General features: G+C 34.1%; 1 protein-coding gene across 7 annotated transcripts in view; it reads right to left on the reverse strand.

The window, feature by feature from the left end:
• Nucleotides 1-618: 618 nt before the first annotated feature.
• The window catches only part of LOC126374063 (cGMP-dependent protein kinase, isozyme 2 forms cD4/T1/T3A/T3B), a 140,602-nt gene continuing 124,929 nt past the window's right edge, over nt 619-16,291 (reverse strand). For all 7 annotated transcript variants that reach the window (XM_050020509.1, XM_050020510.1, XM_050020511.1 and 4 more), the window contains 9 exons: nt 15,414-15,555; nt 8,729-8,823; nt 7,882-8,028; nt 5,391-5,504; nt 4,880-5,085; nt 4,317-4,404; nt 3,677-3,861; nt 2,565-2,781; nt 619-2,169 (listed from right to left, as the gene is read on the reverse strand). In XM_050020509.1, the coding sequence (XP_049876466.1) occupies nt 2,004-2,169; nt 2,565-2,781; nt 3,677-3,861; nt 4,317-4,404; nt 4,880-5,085; nt 5,391-5,504; nt 7,882-8,028; nt 8,729-8,823; nt 15,414-15,555 (1,360 nt within the window). In that variant the 3' untranslated portion in view covers nt 619-2,003. The remainder of the gene's footprint in view (nt 2,170-2,564; nt 2,782-3,676; nt 3,862-4,316; nt 4,405-4,879; nt 5,086-5,390; nt 5,505-7,881; nt 8,029-8,728; nt 8,824-15,413; nt 15,556-16,291) is intronic.

The following is a 16,291-nucleotide window of genomic DNA, read 5'->3' on the forward strand; positions in this document are numbered from 1 at the left end:
GTTTAGGTACTTATCTAGAATAGAATAAAAATGTTTTATTGCGACCGACCTATCTACTGCGGGTGCTGCTTACTTATTTCTTCGAAATAGTCCTAAGTAGTTGAGCAGACAAGCAATAAATTAGAGCTATTACTGGCCTCTTATAACTTACACCACAGCACATAGAAACGGAAACGCTGGACGCAAGAGTTATAGAAATGGGTGTCGAACGTAGCCATACGTTTCGCCACCTTTCTATGTTAACGGCTGACACCGTAATAGTGTTTAACAAGCTATGAGCTAGTACCAGTATAGTTCTTTATATTCTTCTTCTCTCGTGTGGGTTGTGAGGTGCAGTACCAACCTCATGCACCCAGGTGTCAAGGTTACTATTGAGCCTTTATATTAGGTAGGCAGGTACCGTTTTTTACAATGGGTGCAAGTGGAACTCATTAGTTTCAGGCGTTTTAAACCTCGACTACAAATAAATAGATATATTAAATACATAACTCTCCTTTCTGCTCCGTCGTGGTCGGGTAAAAAGGACTTGTTGACCGGCTTAACATCCCGGGTACAAAACTCATATTCCATCCCAAATAACAAATACACAAGACGTGAAGAGAGACAATCAAAATAAACTTGTCTAATTAAATTAATGTATATTTATACATTTCTCAAAATCGTTACAATATTCAATTTACAGGCTATGATTACAAAAATAAATGTCCTTATTTTAGTTAAAAATTAATAATTACAAACATTGCATTACGTTTCACCCCACTGTTACAAAATTCATACACATTTTTATTTTCAATAACAAATTTTGATATTCAACTAAAAGATATTTACAATGAAAAGCTTAAATATGGAAGACTTAAATATAAATTGACTATTTTAAATAAGTGAAATGATTAGTCTTAGAACTATGTCATGCTTAGAGATAGCTACCGTTGAAAAAAGCACAAAATTTTGTTTAGCACATGACAAACTAAACGTTAAGAAGCTTAAAACAAACTATTAGTGGACTTTTGGATACTTATGACGTAGAAATTTACAATTAAGCTTAATAAATAAAATATTTACTAAATAACTAAAATATAAAGAAATATGTAAGTTGATAAAATTTTAAACGCAAGTATGCTTCGGTATAATATTCTTGATTTTCCATTTGAGCACCACAAGGATTAAAAAACATGTTCATAACATCGCCGTAGACAAATAGATGAAATACATTTTAACCGACTTCGAAAAAAGGAGGTTATAAATTTTGTATGTTGATATTTTCACAAAATATACTATAAATATATTTTATCTGTCTGTACCGTTTCAAAGTTATAATGCAAATGAATGAAGATCACATGCTACAACGATGAACATTATTTTTAATAGCAATTCAATATTATTTATTATTCTATACACAATTGACTAAAATTTTGTGATTTATATCATCACCTTTATTTTTAATTAAAATATAATAATTATTTTATTTTAAAATTTAACTTGCTGCAAAAAATAATTAAAAAATGTAAACTGTATTAAGTTTCTGTGGGGAAATTATAAAAATAACCGAATTTAAACGAAATAATATATAATAACAATATAAATTATTAACAAAAATACCGTATTTACTTTTCATTCAAATTATTATTTTAAAAAGTATCATCGTATTGAAATATGCATTGTAGGTATGTAGTATCACGTGATTAGTTTACATATTTACGTTTATTTACTACTCGAAATAAAATATGGTAATTGCCATTGGCAAGCTTTTTCATTAATTTAATGGCAAAAAATATTTTACAAATTAAAAAATAAATGATAGATAAGAGTCGTATTTTAAAAACGTGTATCAAACATGCAAGTTTAAAAAATATCTTAATTTTGTTCTACAAACATTATATTATTTGCTTTAGTCATTCGTGTTACCATTATTTTTTGGCAACACAACCCCGAACCGTAGCCGACAGAAATATACCTGTCTCTTTCTTCTTGTATTTCTTGCTCAGGTAGATAACCTGACTGAATTAGAAAGTAGCGTCCCACCCTGAAAGATCGTCGGGTGGTGGTTCATCCGCATCTGCGGGATATTGGTCGAAGTTGTGTGTGTCCAATGGAGATTTCACCACGGGCATGATTGGAGGGTCCAGAGTACGTTGCGCCAGACCTTCCCAGTTGAATCCATCGAACCATCTAGAAATAAACAAATCATGTTAGTTCATTATCTTAAACACCTCCACCAACAGTGGAGTATGCTCAGTACCCCCTCCAGTTGATTAAGGGGAGATTAAGATACTGTTTATGTTATGACATGTATGCATAATCTTAAAAACAGGAAAAGTAAAGTACTTTTTGAGTTGAGTTATTGTAAACCTGAAAAAAAATGGTATAAGTAAATGAAATGACCCAATAGGTACTGCGATTAATGGCAAAAATCAACTATGCCAGAGGCATTTGAAAGCTCAATGATATGCCTTGACATCTGGACGTCATTAAACCACAATGAGGTTTGTCATCGATCGTTAACTCATACAAGAGAAGATGGATCCACTATTAAACGGACGGGTTTCTTGTAGAACATTACTTACTTGTGCTTCTGTATCTCAGTTATGCCTCCCCTCTGGTACCCGAGCCGCTCAGCAGGGTTGTCCCGACATAGCTTCTTGATCAGATTGGCAGCGTTCCTTGTGATGCAACGAGGGAACTCCACGGCATCGATACCCTTGAGGATCTTGTTGTACGTCTTCATAGGGTCAGCCCCGGTGAATGGTGGGGAGCCAGTGAGGAGTTCGAACATGAGTACACCTGGAATGTAGAAAGTTTCATTAGTATAGGCATCGGAAGGTACAAGGGAATATGATGTTTGGATATGCTTTGTTTGTTGGCTACGAGATGTGGAATTTGTGGAAATATTAATATATGTATGTAAGTATATGGCAGTTTGACAGTGAAGAAAAACATTTTATGATTGTGCAAATGTACAAGTCCACAGAAAGAGATGAATACGATTTGTTAAATTGTTCATGAAATGAAGAAGTTCGTAAGCGTTACCTTTAAAGGAAGCGATTACGCTAACAACAAGAACAAGATCCAGGGTTTTAAAACTTGTACATACTGGTTCATCTTTATTAAAAGTATATCTTCACTAACTTATTACGTGCAGACTTCTCGAAAGGAGGAAACATAATCTGTGGTGTGGTGTGTGGTGGCTTTGAAATAAATAAATATCTTTCCGCATTTTTATTATAATGATATGAGTTATCTGAGGTAACTTAACAATAAATTATTCATGTTTTGTTCCATACAAAAGTTTATGGAGAATACATGAATACTTGTGCTGTTGAGATGTCTGTAGGTCAAAAGGCAAAAAAAAACTATGTGTGAAAAGAATAGGAGCAATTGAATCAGTTATAATATGAGATTTCCGGCAACTGATTCGCTCATAACCATTTATTCAAGGTTTTACGTGAGCCTTTGGGCTCACTGAACCGGTAAGATATTATTACGTAACTTTATGGGCCGACAACGTTATGAATGTAGTATATACGCCAACATCCCATCTTCCTAGCGTTATACCGTTTTCACAGGGCCACCTACTTACCTAACCTGCATATTTGACACTACTAGTGATTTAAAAGAGACAACAAGAGAGAGAGAGAGTGTGTGTGTGAGAGAGAGAGAGAGAGAGCATAATATTTACCTAAGGACCAATAGTCCGCGCTGATGTCATGACCTCTGTTCATGATGACCTCAGGCGCCACATACTCCGGTGTTCCGCAGAAAGTCCAGGTCTTCCTGCTCGCCTGTAGCTTCTTGGAGAACCCAAAGTCTACTAGCTTCACGTAACCCTTCGAGTCCAAAAGCAGATTCTCTGGTTTGAGGTCCCTGAAAGTTAAGGAGGAAGGTTGGTTGAGTGCAAAAAAGGGCTAGAAGCGCAGACCCCCAAGAGTCACGGGAAATAGGTGCGGAAGAAAAAGATTTATTATTAGATTCTTTGCTGCAGATAAAAAATAAAATATAACAATAAAAAAGTATGTCAAATTGTGAGCTTATCTCTAACAGAGATCTTTTCCTGCGAGACGGTAAATATGATCGGTCCAGTTAGAATGTGCAGGTTTATAGAGTAATTTAAAGCAGGTTCTCTTCTTTTCCAACCGTGGTGTCGGGTAAAAGTTTACCAATGCTATTCATCTTTATCCTCTTATTATTCTGAATTTCTGATAAAGGTACTTAGATAATTAGAATCTCCTCAAAAATCACATTGTTGAAACATATTATATTAACTTAAGATAAAATAAATTAGAATATAACTAGTTAGATACAGATTATCAAAATATTACCTGTAAATTATATTCCTAGAATGTAAATAGTGGAAAGCTTCTACTACGCAAGCCGTGTAGAATCTTGTCGTGGCATCGTCAAATTGTCCTGCAAATAAAGAAAAAATCATGTTAAAAAAACAGCTCAATGGGATTCCGTTTTATAAATTGACCGGAAATCGAGCCCGAAACTTCAGGTTTGATAGTCATTGTGTCTGCCGATTACACCACGTAACATAGCCTTATAGAAAAAACCTCGAAAGCGCTTTTTGGCGATGTTAGTTTCATCAATAAAACCACAAAACGGACACGCTTCTCTTATTCCAGTTAAAAAACGAGACTAAAAATTTTCATGCGCATTGGCATTATAATGTGTCTATTGCGAAGTTTTGTTAACAAATATCACATCAGAATGTGATTTTACAAAAGGCACTGATGAGGTTTTCCTTATAAGACGAATATAATCATCAATATTTAACCCCTTATCTAGCTTCTATAAAACACAGCTAACGTTTTAAAAACCCAAAACCAGAAAAAACAATTCTTTCATTTAAAAAAAGAAAATTTATATTTCGAATACTCACCTCTATCTCTCAATATAGTCCATAACTCTCCTCCAAGGCAAGTTTCCATCAGCATGTAAAGGTATTTCCTGTCCTTAAACGTCTTGTACAGTTTGACGATGAATTCGCAGTTCATCTCTGACATGATCTCCTTCTCAGACATTATATGCTGCTGTTGTCGAGTCTCAACGATCTGGGCTTTCTTCATTTGCTTTAACGCGAAAGACCTGGAATGATAAGGAAAAAAATGTTAGGTGATGTTTAGATTAGTGTTGGAGAGTTATGATTTTCTTTACCGAATTTATCAATAGCCTTTGAAAATAACATAACAACCTTAGTTTTTAACCTACCGAAGCTATAAAAAAACTATATTGGACTCAAAAAAACTGCAATAGCACGCACAGACTCCAGAAGTCATTCGAGATCATCATAATCATATAAATAGCTATAACGATGACGATGTCCTATGATTACGATTCAGTGTCTTCACGATAAGAAATAATAATGTACTTAAACAAAAAAGTAATCGTACCTGCTGGGATCTCCTTGTATCTGCACAAGCTCGACTCTGCCGAAACCACCAATACCCAGGGTAGCGATGATGCGAAGATCCGACAGACGAAGGTTGGCAAACTCTTCGTTGAGTCTGAAATGACAAAAAGAGGGCTTAGTCCCAAGTAAACATGATTTTGTGACTGATAATAACATGTAAATATGCCGCTTGATGATAAACAAGAAGCTTATGTTGTCACTTCATATTATTATGATTCTGCTGTCATGTAAGTATCATAATATTTAACCTAGATATACCAACGTAAATACCAGTGATTGTTCATATCTCTGATTAATTATAAGGCATTTTAACGAAGCCTCTGTAATTATAAAACTTTTCTACCATCACTTCAATCTTAATCGATATGTCTATATCCAGACACGCAATTCATTCATAGGCTGCGAGAAAAACGCGGGAACACCTTCGCTAGACATTAAAAACCTATTTTCTATGTCTAAGAAAGTTAATAACCACACCAGTTACTTAATTACTTGTTATCTCACTTTGATAGCATAGATTTCTCGAAGAAAGTGTTGAATATTCTTAATTAAGTAAGAATAAATTGAGCAACTTACCACGTTTTAAATCCGCAAGATTGTTTGCATAAACAGAAATAGTGTTACAGATAGTGAAATCGAGATATACATGTTCTAAGTCGCTGAACAAGACCACATGATAAGACACATAAAAGCGTGAATTGCTAAGAAGATTACGTTTATAGATTAGCACACTTAACGCTTGTTATATAAAGTTTAAAATGATGCTGCTTCTGCTTCACATCGGTTAGATCATAAACGATTCGAATCTTAGCCATTTAACATACTAATGAGTTATCTTGATCTTGGACTTGACAAGTCTTCACGCAGTGATTCGGCAAAAAAAAACATTTTCAAACATAAAATAATATATTACACTTAGGTTACGTTGTACCTTTAGATTATCAACCTCAACTTTTCCTTGAACTACGATTCAATCCTTTTTCCAAGGATGATATTTTTTTTATATTAGCAAAATCAGTATCAAAAATAATTTAAATAAGTTTGTGGAAATTCCCAAACCACCTATAGAGTAACAATGTGACCAAAAATAGCCATTGTTTTAAAATTGAAAAAAGACATAGACGCATACAATACCATTGTGATTGCATTCCGGTGAAATCTATTGTTTGCCTTTCAAACTGATTTAGGTGTTTTTTGAACTTGACATTACGTATAATTATTTGTCTTTTATAGAATTATATAGTATTAATTATTTTTAATAATTACAACGGCTAAATTACGTCTAAGATACATTCTAGCTATAAAAACGACATATTTTAACGAGGTTCGATTTAAAAAAAAAACTAATTCATTTAATACGCCGCTTGGCCTATTTAAATAGGGATTTATAATTTAAAATATTATAATATTTTTAATGCCTTCTTTTAACGATGAACAAGTTTTTATTGCCAAACCACGTACACAAGAACCGTAAAATGTCAACACTGTCAACTCATTATCAAGACGTCAAATTTGGTAATTACGACAAAAAAGTCCATTAAAAACCCGTAAGTATATTGCTACTTTTGCAGTTAATGAATCGTGAACTCGTGACGTCATAAACCTAAATAATATTAATGCTAATTACGTTTCCAATGGTATAGTCTAACCGGGTTTGCACATAACGGGCAAAATCAGCAAATTGCAAAAAGATGGTTAAGTCATTACAGAACTGTTATTGAACATCGGTATTCTATTATACTTCTTGCACTTATTCTACTTTTCGTTTTCAACGACTTATAAGCCCAGTATGGTTAACTAAATTGTAGACTAAAGTAAACTCTCTAAAAATGTAATGGTGGACTGCATTTGCGCTTTAACACTATGGCATTTAATTTATATCTTTTATCAAGAATAATAAAAAAGTTAAATATTGCCAACTATTCTATGTGTAAATATTATTTGAGATGATAATGAAAGTGGAACACGTCATTCAGTTCCCCAAAGAAATATCCTAACATATTGCTGATCTCAGACATGCAATGTGTGTGACATTGAATCGCGTCTGCGCTTACGCCCACGTTCGCTTTGTATTTGAGACCTTCTTATGTAATGGTATTATTCAACCGTCCAATGAATGACAGTATTGACAAAACCATTGACATTGAAGCTTCAGTGAATATTAATCGGAGTTGTCAACATTTTGAAGGTTTTAGGGTAAATAGATGTAATTAGATAGGCATAAGGTTGTAAATGACAATAATTTGTACGAGTAACATTTTAACTACAAGTGATACAATGATACCCATTTATAAATATGTAAATCTGTAATAATAGATTATAATAATTATTAGTATCTTATCATGTGTTTTTCAGTTTATAGTTAAATGTATTGTAACTAACAGAGTATCTGCTGCTTAAAGTAAATCCGGCAAACGTGATTTATCAATCTTAAAAGACAAAAACTTTGCATAAACTAAATTAATCCTCACCTTTGTCTGCTGTCGCCTTCATCCTTGTACTTAGTCCGGATCTCGTCAAGGGTAGATATAAGTTGGTTGAAGGTTTCTCTGTCGATGACCAGACACGTTGTGCCTTCTGGAGAATCACAGATAATGTTCGCCGTTCGAAGGTCATCGCTGGAATGAGCAAAAGTAAAAATATGAAGAAGATTGTAATTGAACAAGTTGATATTGCACCTATAGTGTTCGATATCTATTTAATAGAAAACAAGGATATTGCAAAAGTAAAAAAAAAAACAACAACATAAAACAACACATTAAAGTTTCAATACGGAAGTAATTATCCTACAGTGGAAACTTCATGTAATAAGATAGTTCCCAGCTTATTAGAATCTCAGTTCGATATTTTTACTGACATTTGAAATCATCCTGGCCTTGACCATATTTGCCATTTATTCATCTTTGAAACTGGTACCAAACTATGTATTCATATGTGTAATACCTCGAGTGTTGTTAGAAGGTCTATTTATAGAAATTCAATAAACAGGTTTTGATTTTGATGAGAAAGTTAAGTAGATACTTACCTACAAGATCACTTTGTGACAAAAACTACAAAAATCACTTTATGATCCCTAGTTTGGCTAGAACATTACAGGCTGATCACCCGATTGTTCGAAAGGAAGATGATTCGTGCTTCGGAAGGCACGTTAAGCCGTTGGTCCCGGTTACTACTCACTGACGTGAGTATGTAGTCGTTACATGAGCCATGTCAGGGGCCTTTGGCGGCTCAGTAATAACCCTGACACCCACATGATAAGAAGAAGACCTACAAGATTTTACGTGAAACTGAATGAAAATAGATCTAAAAGGTGCTTACCCCTGCAACGCCTTCTCTCCGAAAAAGTCGCCTTTTCCAAGAGTTCTGAGGAATTTCTCATCGTTGCCGTTTGGTTGCTTTTGCGTGACTTTAACCTGTAACATAGAAAATAACGTGTTAGTAATGTCTTGCGCATCACTGCACTTGTCGCCCACAGCTACGATTTAAGTGGCCATTGGAAAGTTCTTAAGGTGAACCTCTGGCCTTTCCAGGTCAACTCTCAACTAATGCTCTTTGGTTATTTAAACGATGCAAATCCTTTTTTTGGAACTACACTTGTTATGTATAAATACGAGACTTTCGACTCTATTTAGTTTTAGCATTTGAGTCAGAATACAGAGTCACAAGAAGGTAAAAACGCCTGCTACATTTTATATCAGAAAATAATCATTTACCAATTTTACTGCTGTTATATTATTTGCTGATTGCAATTTTAAATACTTTTGTTTGTATTATTGATTAGTACTGTTTAAATATTATTGAATATACTGAGAGGAATAACCAACGTAAACCCAAACAAGAATGTAAAAGTTTGATGGTGTTCCTCATTTATTTGATTACGACAATGTTGATTACTCTACCCACAGCAGGATGCCGTTTGAATTTAATATTGGCCTCACAAGAAGCTCACCCAATTTCGTCACGAAGTACCTACCTATACGTATAAGTACTTGAAAAACAAGTTTGGTTGACAGCTGAATAGTTTTTCTTCAATAAAGATCTCGTCCATATAAGTTATAATCATAACCGGTTCAAGCTCATTACTATAGGCATTACACACAACAGTAGCTGAATTGGTGTGTTTGGCAATAATTTTAAGTTCAACGAGTTATTTACTACGAAAACAAATAGTGATTTCGGAATTTAATTTTAAGGTTGCCAAATTATTTTTGGCCCTGACAGGTAGGGGAAGGCCGGGCATAGTGGATACCTTAAGGTATTTAAGGATATAGCAGAAAAGGTTTACAATACAAAAACAAAATAATTATCACAAATCAATCTTTATTTATTGCTCTTACAAATACGAACTTCAGTAACCAAGAATATTTAAACAATAATCAACTGCAGTTCAAATAAAAAAAAGTACGATTGTATTCGCTTTGCCCGGTACCCCGGGTAAAGCGGATACAGTACTTGGGCAAAGTGAATACCCATAATCAGACTCTAAAAATATAGAAATAACTTTGATTAACTGAAACAAATAACTTTTATTGACCATAAAATTATAAAATTAAGATTGGCAATTGTCACAGGTATACCCTTATGTGCCATCAAACACAGAACAATTTTCGTGACACCATTGTTGACAAATGTCACATCGAATCCAATTTTCAATTAGTTTACCGTCTTCTTTTATATATATTTTCTTAATCTTCGGTGAAAACAGTTTTTTTTATATTTATTCATCAACTGAAACTAGTAAAAGACCTTTTTAGATAATAAGTCATCAGTGGATATGGTATCCACTTTGCCCTACTCACTTTGCCCCACTAGGTAAATTTTGAGGTTAACACATTTCATGCAAAAACGAATAATTCTGACTTTCTGTTAATTATACCATAAAAACCTACTTTGGTATGCTACTGAATTAAGACATTCCTAAGAATCAAGAACTAGTAATATAGGAGAATTAATCAATGTACTTACCGAGTAAAATCAATCTTTTATTTACGAAAACACAAATCTCCACGACGCGGATGGGACACGACGCGGCCTCTCGCTTCTATGTTTGCCGCGTATTAATCCAAGATGGCCCGACGTAACAGTAGTGGTGTGTTGAATTAACATCTAATATTTTAGGAGTAGTGGAGAGTATTCGCTTTGCCCGGGGTATTCACTTTGCCCAGCCTTCCCCTACTCCTAGAACAGATAGCGTGAATTGTAGTTTTGTTCTGGTTACGTACCTAATAAAGTAACAGTGGTTTAAATATTTCCACACAATTTAGATAAAGAAATAGATATTTAATGACTAATGTAGTCACGTAATTGGTATGACACTAAGAATGACGAAAAAATAACCTTTTTGGTGACAATATCTTCATAACGGTTTTATAAATCTTCTTGTATTAATTAGTAAACATATATAATACGAAATTAATGGCCATTGTGAGTAGACGTTTTTTATATATTATGATAAGAAGATATATAATATAAGTTTTAAACTCATTTTTCTGAGCTGACTAGTAACATATTCATCGACTCTATACTCATAGGTGGTCAATTATCCTATAGCACGAATAAATGTAGCCTATTTTACTGGTAAAATAGTTTTAGAAATCGGTTCAGTATTTCCAGAACCTACGAACAAACTCACAAACTTTACCCCTTTATAATATTGGTGTAGATGGTTTGAACCTCACTCAAGCAAAACTAGCAACATCTAGGACATATTATTTTAACAAATTATTATTTTCGTAATCCAAATGATTGATAAATATTTCCGAGATACAAAAACGCTATTCATTATTCTGAATGCATACAGACTAGACGAGTACATTGAACAGGAAAATTAAAGTGCAACGTCACCAATCGCTAACAACGCTAAGGTGTTCCAGTGTTAACGAGGAAAACATATCATACATGTCAAGTATACAACACAAAACGGTATTGGATATATTGATACTTTTTTGTGATGACTCTTTTAGATATTTGCCTGAGAAATAAAAAATAAATTATTCAATGTATCGATCTAAATATGAATCGTTGATTTTAAAGGGTTGAGTCACTTTTGTGCCTGTATATTAACTTTTTGGACTTTCACGTCATATGAATGTTGGAATTAAGAAACTTTTTACATTTTGATTCTGTTAAAAACTCATAAAAAAACAAAACACAAAGGATTATTTTTCACCCAAAACACACAATGCACAAAGAAACGTCTGCATTTAATACAATATTGACTGACCAAAAAAGGTTCCCCAGAGATAGTGACGGATATGAGATAACTAAGTTGTAAAACGACTAACGCCTGAGGCACAAAATATAAATATATACAGTGAAGCAACAATGTAGTGGAAATACGACACGGGGATGTCAATTGCGAGGGCTAAATGTTGTTAACCCGTTTGGTGATTACAGAAAAAATATAAACATTTAAGCGTTACTTCACTAGATGATGATGAGATACAATCAGCAACAGCCTTTACTCGTTCCACTATAACTAAGACCTGCTCTCATAAACTCAAGACGTGACACACCAATACGAATCGCCTAAATTTTACACGACTCGTATATCAACGACAAGTAAATAACCACAAGTAGACACAAGTTAAAAACACCTAAAAATTTGCGTGTGCATGAGTGCGTCAAATCAGAACGTTCTAGTGTAGTTACCACATAGCTTGTATAGATAGACATATTGCCCCAGGCGTTCCTTTACGTAAATGTACCGGAGAATTTCGTAACTATGACACTGGTTACACTTCAATGGCTACATAAATTATGTATAAACAAGTCTACAGGAACCATTTCTTGCTTCGGGGAAGTAAAGTAATATCGTACAAAGCATGGGAAAGTAGAACAAGGTAAAAATCTTTTTAGATTATGTTACACCATGACGTCATTCAATTTGTTCTCTTCTAATCACAGATGGCGTTGCGAATTAATGTTTACTGAAATGTAATTTGAGGAATACCTAAAACTTAAAAGTTTCAATTTAATATTGATTTTATTTCCACACAGTAATGCCGTGGTATATAAATACTATTCGTCAAGTTGATATTCGTGCTGTGCAAAAAATAATAGCTTCTTTACAAAGGCAGATATCGTCGTTGCTATACTATAGGTCTTAACAGATGTTTTAAATAGCGTAGTTATATATTTTTGTAAGGGTGTTTTCAACCACATCCTCTACAAGCAAACCGAAACTCAACAGGTGTCAGGGTTTTAATATAATGTTTATTACAATGAGAATTTTAAGTACAGACGTAATTGTATTCGAAACTTATCTGTCCTTGCTCAACTTTATTAAGGAAACCAAACATGACACTGCAATGTAAGACAATTGTTCTCACAAATGAAACCGAATGTAAAGTCACAATCCATGTTTTGTTTTTATGTTTTATGTGGGAAAAAATAAAAGTTACTTATATACAAACTGTGAGCGATCACGTTGTAAACGTCTTTGTTGTACCAAGTGAATCATTCCATTCCATATTTTTAAGTTATTCTTAACGTGGAGAGAACCTTTGAAATGAATTAGCTAAGCTAAGCATCTCACTATCCAGAACAGTGACTTCTGAGTTATAAAGAGAGGATAGATCAACAAAACATTTTGGTCTCGAGAATCAGGGCTGAAGACACAGGTTCAAATTTCCCTTCTCTTATTCACTCTTTTTAAGTTATTTAAACAAGGGTAGTACTATAACGCTCATTAATGCAGAATTGCACTTATGATTGAATCAATTTAGAAATTTCTTGGGTCAGGCAGGATGATAAAGTATTATTAATTACCTCTTAAAAGAGCTCTGCTGCAGAATAAACATAGTTACTTTACATGATATGATGTCATGCAAATATTTTGTGTCATCTCTGTAACAGTATCCAGTCATAACGAGTCATAGTGTTCTGCTGATATGTGCTCATGTTATATTTATTAGTAGGTAGGTACCTCATTCATGTCATTCTTCGAAGTTATTTTTATAATACTAACTCATATTCAATCAGAGGTAAATCCTTCGTAAGATGATCTGAATACCCACACTTCATCTGACCCAACCATGTCAGTGAAAATTGCACTTACGATAAATTAATAACTCATTAGTGCAACTCCAGTACCAGGGGTCAAATCTACGCTCCACGTTTGTGAAGCAAGCCTGTAACACACGGAACCACAATGGCCCAAGTGATAATAATACTACCATGTTGATGATTCATAACATGGTTAATAATCACTAAGCAAAATACCTAGAAAGTGACAGTCTATTTATTTTTGTTGCTGAAATGTACCAGTAATGCATATTTCAACATCATAAGCAATTGCTTGTTCACTATTGAAACTATTTGATTCGAGGCTAATGAATATATATAATTATATTTATATACTTATAAATAATTCAATTTCTTCACAAAATCCCGAAGAAAGGTTACGTTATATGACGCAAATAATATTTTGCGAACTTCTCATAGAAGATATAAATAACACGTTCATTAGTATTCATGCTGAACAATGAATACCGCAAATTGTTGAAGCAGATAATTCCCACACGGTACAAAAATCTGGCCTCAAACAGCATAACCCTCTCGCCTGCGCAGTGCGCTGACCTTGTCGCTACAATAGCCAGCTCTTTGGCCCCTACAGCCTCCATGCTGCTACACGGCCAAAAATACCTAGTTTAGTCACACGCGGCTAAATATTCCAAACATTATATAATCACGTTCCCATCACGTAAGCAAATTAGATACGGACGTTTAAAGAATAAAATAACAACTGTAATCAACGGCGTCCAGAACACGGAGAAATAAAAATAAATGTCATATGCGTCGACAGTGGTTGAAAATATATTTTTATAAAAGACCGTTTTAAAAATGCAGTTTGCAGAAGTATTTTATGTCACCGAGTAAATGCCAAGGCAAGCGACTCATGCAGTCGCCGCTTGTGACGCGGTATATTATTTTTCATACCATATTATGGACTATAAATCTTTTAATTTAACCAAACCGGTACAATAATTTAGAAAGCAAAGAATATTTATTGCGGAACGAATGTAAACAAAAAATATTGGTCTTAAAAGTATTATTGTTAAGCCACTGATGGTGTCGTAAGCGGAATATAATTTGATTACCTACAGATAATGTAAGAACCGAATATTATGGAGTAACGGCTTAGTATTATGTTTACAAAACACAGAGGCGTGGCTAAAGATGAAGAAGTCACGTCGCCGGTACCGGCCGATCTCTCGAAAGTTGATACGCGGAACGAAAGTGAAAATGTCGACTTTCGTGTTTAGAGAACATCTTCTCACATTCAACGAGTGGAATAAACCACTTACCACAATGTCATCGAAATAAATTAGAAATATGACGAGCTTACAAACTCTATATGAAAAGTGATAGCAAATGAGGCAGACCTTCATGTTGTTTATTGAGCTACAATGAAATAAGAAAGCGAAGTCATTTAATTTGAAGAAATAGCAATTTGAGGAAATCTCATTTTATTTGCGTCGTGATGTCCACATATGAAACGTTTACGTTCAGAAAGTCTTCGAACACGGGATTACGTATAGAAACCCAAACGAATTTAAATTAAGTTCAACCGGAGTAAACGACCGCCAATCGACCTATTTCTATTTGTATCGTCAATTGTTTGCAAAACGCCAATTGACAATTGGTGTGACGGAAGATGAATGGAGGGTAACAAAAATAGATCAGTGCGTTGGTATTTCTACTAACGGAATTGCTGACATCAATCAATGGGTCGTTACTAATTACTTGCTCATCGGAATTGCTCTGACTTTTTTGGAGAAGAAAGTGACTGTAATTGTTGTTATGCAACAACAACGAAATAAATGAGGCATTTGATTACTATATGCAAATTAGCCTATAAATTTTAATGACGATGACAATTAATATATCTACTTACCTGCATAATTTATTTGAATAAACAAACTACTCATACTCACTTATTATCATCTGTTTAATAAACAGTGAGCCGTTCTTAAGAGATTTATTAAATAAACTGACTCACCTGTCCTTTAGAGATGATGAAGAAGGTATCACCACGAGCGCCTTGTCTCACGATGTAGTCACCATTCTGGTAATGCGTTTCTTCTAGGACGTCTGAGATTTTGATCAACGTGTCTTCGGGCAAGTCCTTGAATATCGGAACACTGTAAGAGAAACAAAACAAGATAAAGTCGACCGAAGTTATGTCACTAGAAAAAGAGCCCCAGTTATGCATTGGATAGAAAGTGTTACGCTTTAAGATGTTGTTACAGAATGCTATTTATAAACAAGACTTTAGAGAAAACCCACTTAAAGTATAGGTACCTAAAATACTTTTTGTAGCAGCAACAGGTGATCGTGCCTTTTTAAAGTAGTTCGACTAGAAAATAGTTTGACTAAGAAAAAAGAGTCGTCTATCGAAATATAATGGCTGTGTAGGTAATATAATATCAATTTGTGCTATAAAATAGTACCACGCAGTGTTTTGGGCGTGCAGAACATTGTGTACACGATGTACTTACGAAAACTAGTCATACTGAAGTGAAATATTAATCAATGCTTTATTATTATCAGGTATTTACATCCCATTACTAACTGCGTACCCTGAACATGGCCCTCATCCAATAGAGAGATGAGGAGAATTAAATCAATAGTTGAACCCATTATAATTTTTAATGGTGCTAGCACCTACAAATCAGGTTAAAAAAATATGGCCCGAAACAGCCAAACGCTAGTCTAAGAATTTTTAATCACACTATAATATAGTTTGAAAGTGAACGCGGGTTTAATTAATTTTATACTGAACTACTTTAAGAGGTTTCCTATGAGTCATATGAGCACTAGCTCAAGATTAAACTTCTAAGATGTACCACTGTTGCTAAACATTATTCACGGCACAAT

Source organism: Pectinophora gossypiella, chromosome 16 (assembly GCF_024362695.1).
Source record: "Pectinophora gossypiella chromosome 16, ilPecGoss1.1, whole genome shotgun sequence".
Taxonomy (NCBI): domain Eukaryota; kingdom Metazoa; phylum Arthropoda; class Insecta; order Lepidoptera; family Gelechiidae; genus Pectinophora; species Pectinophora gossypiella.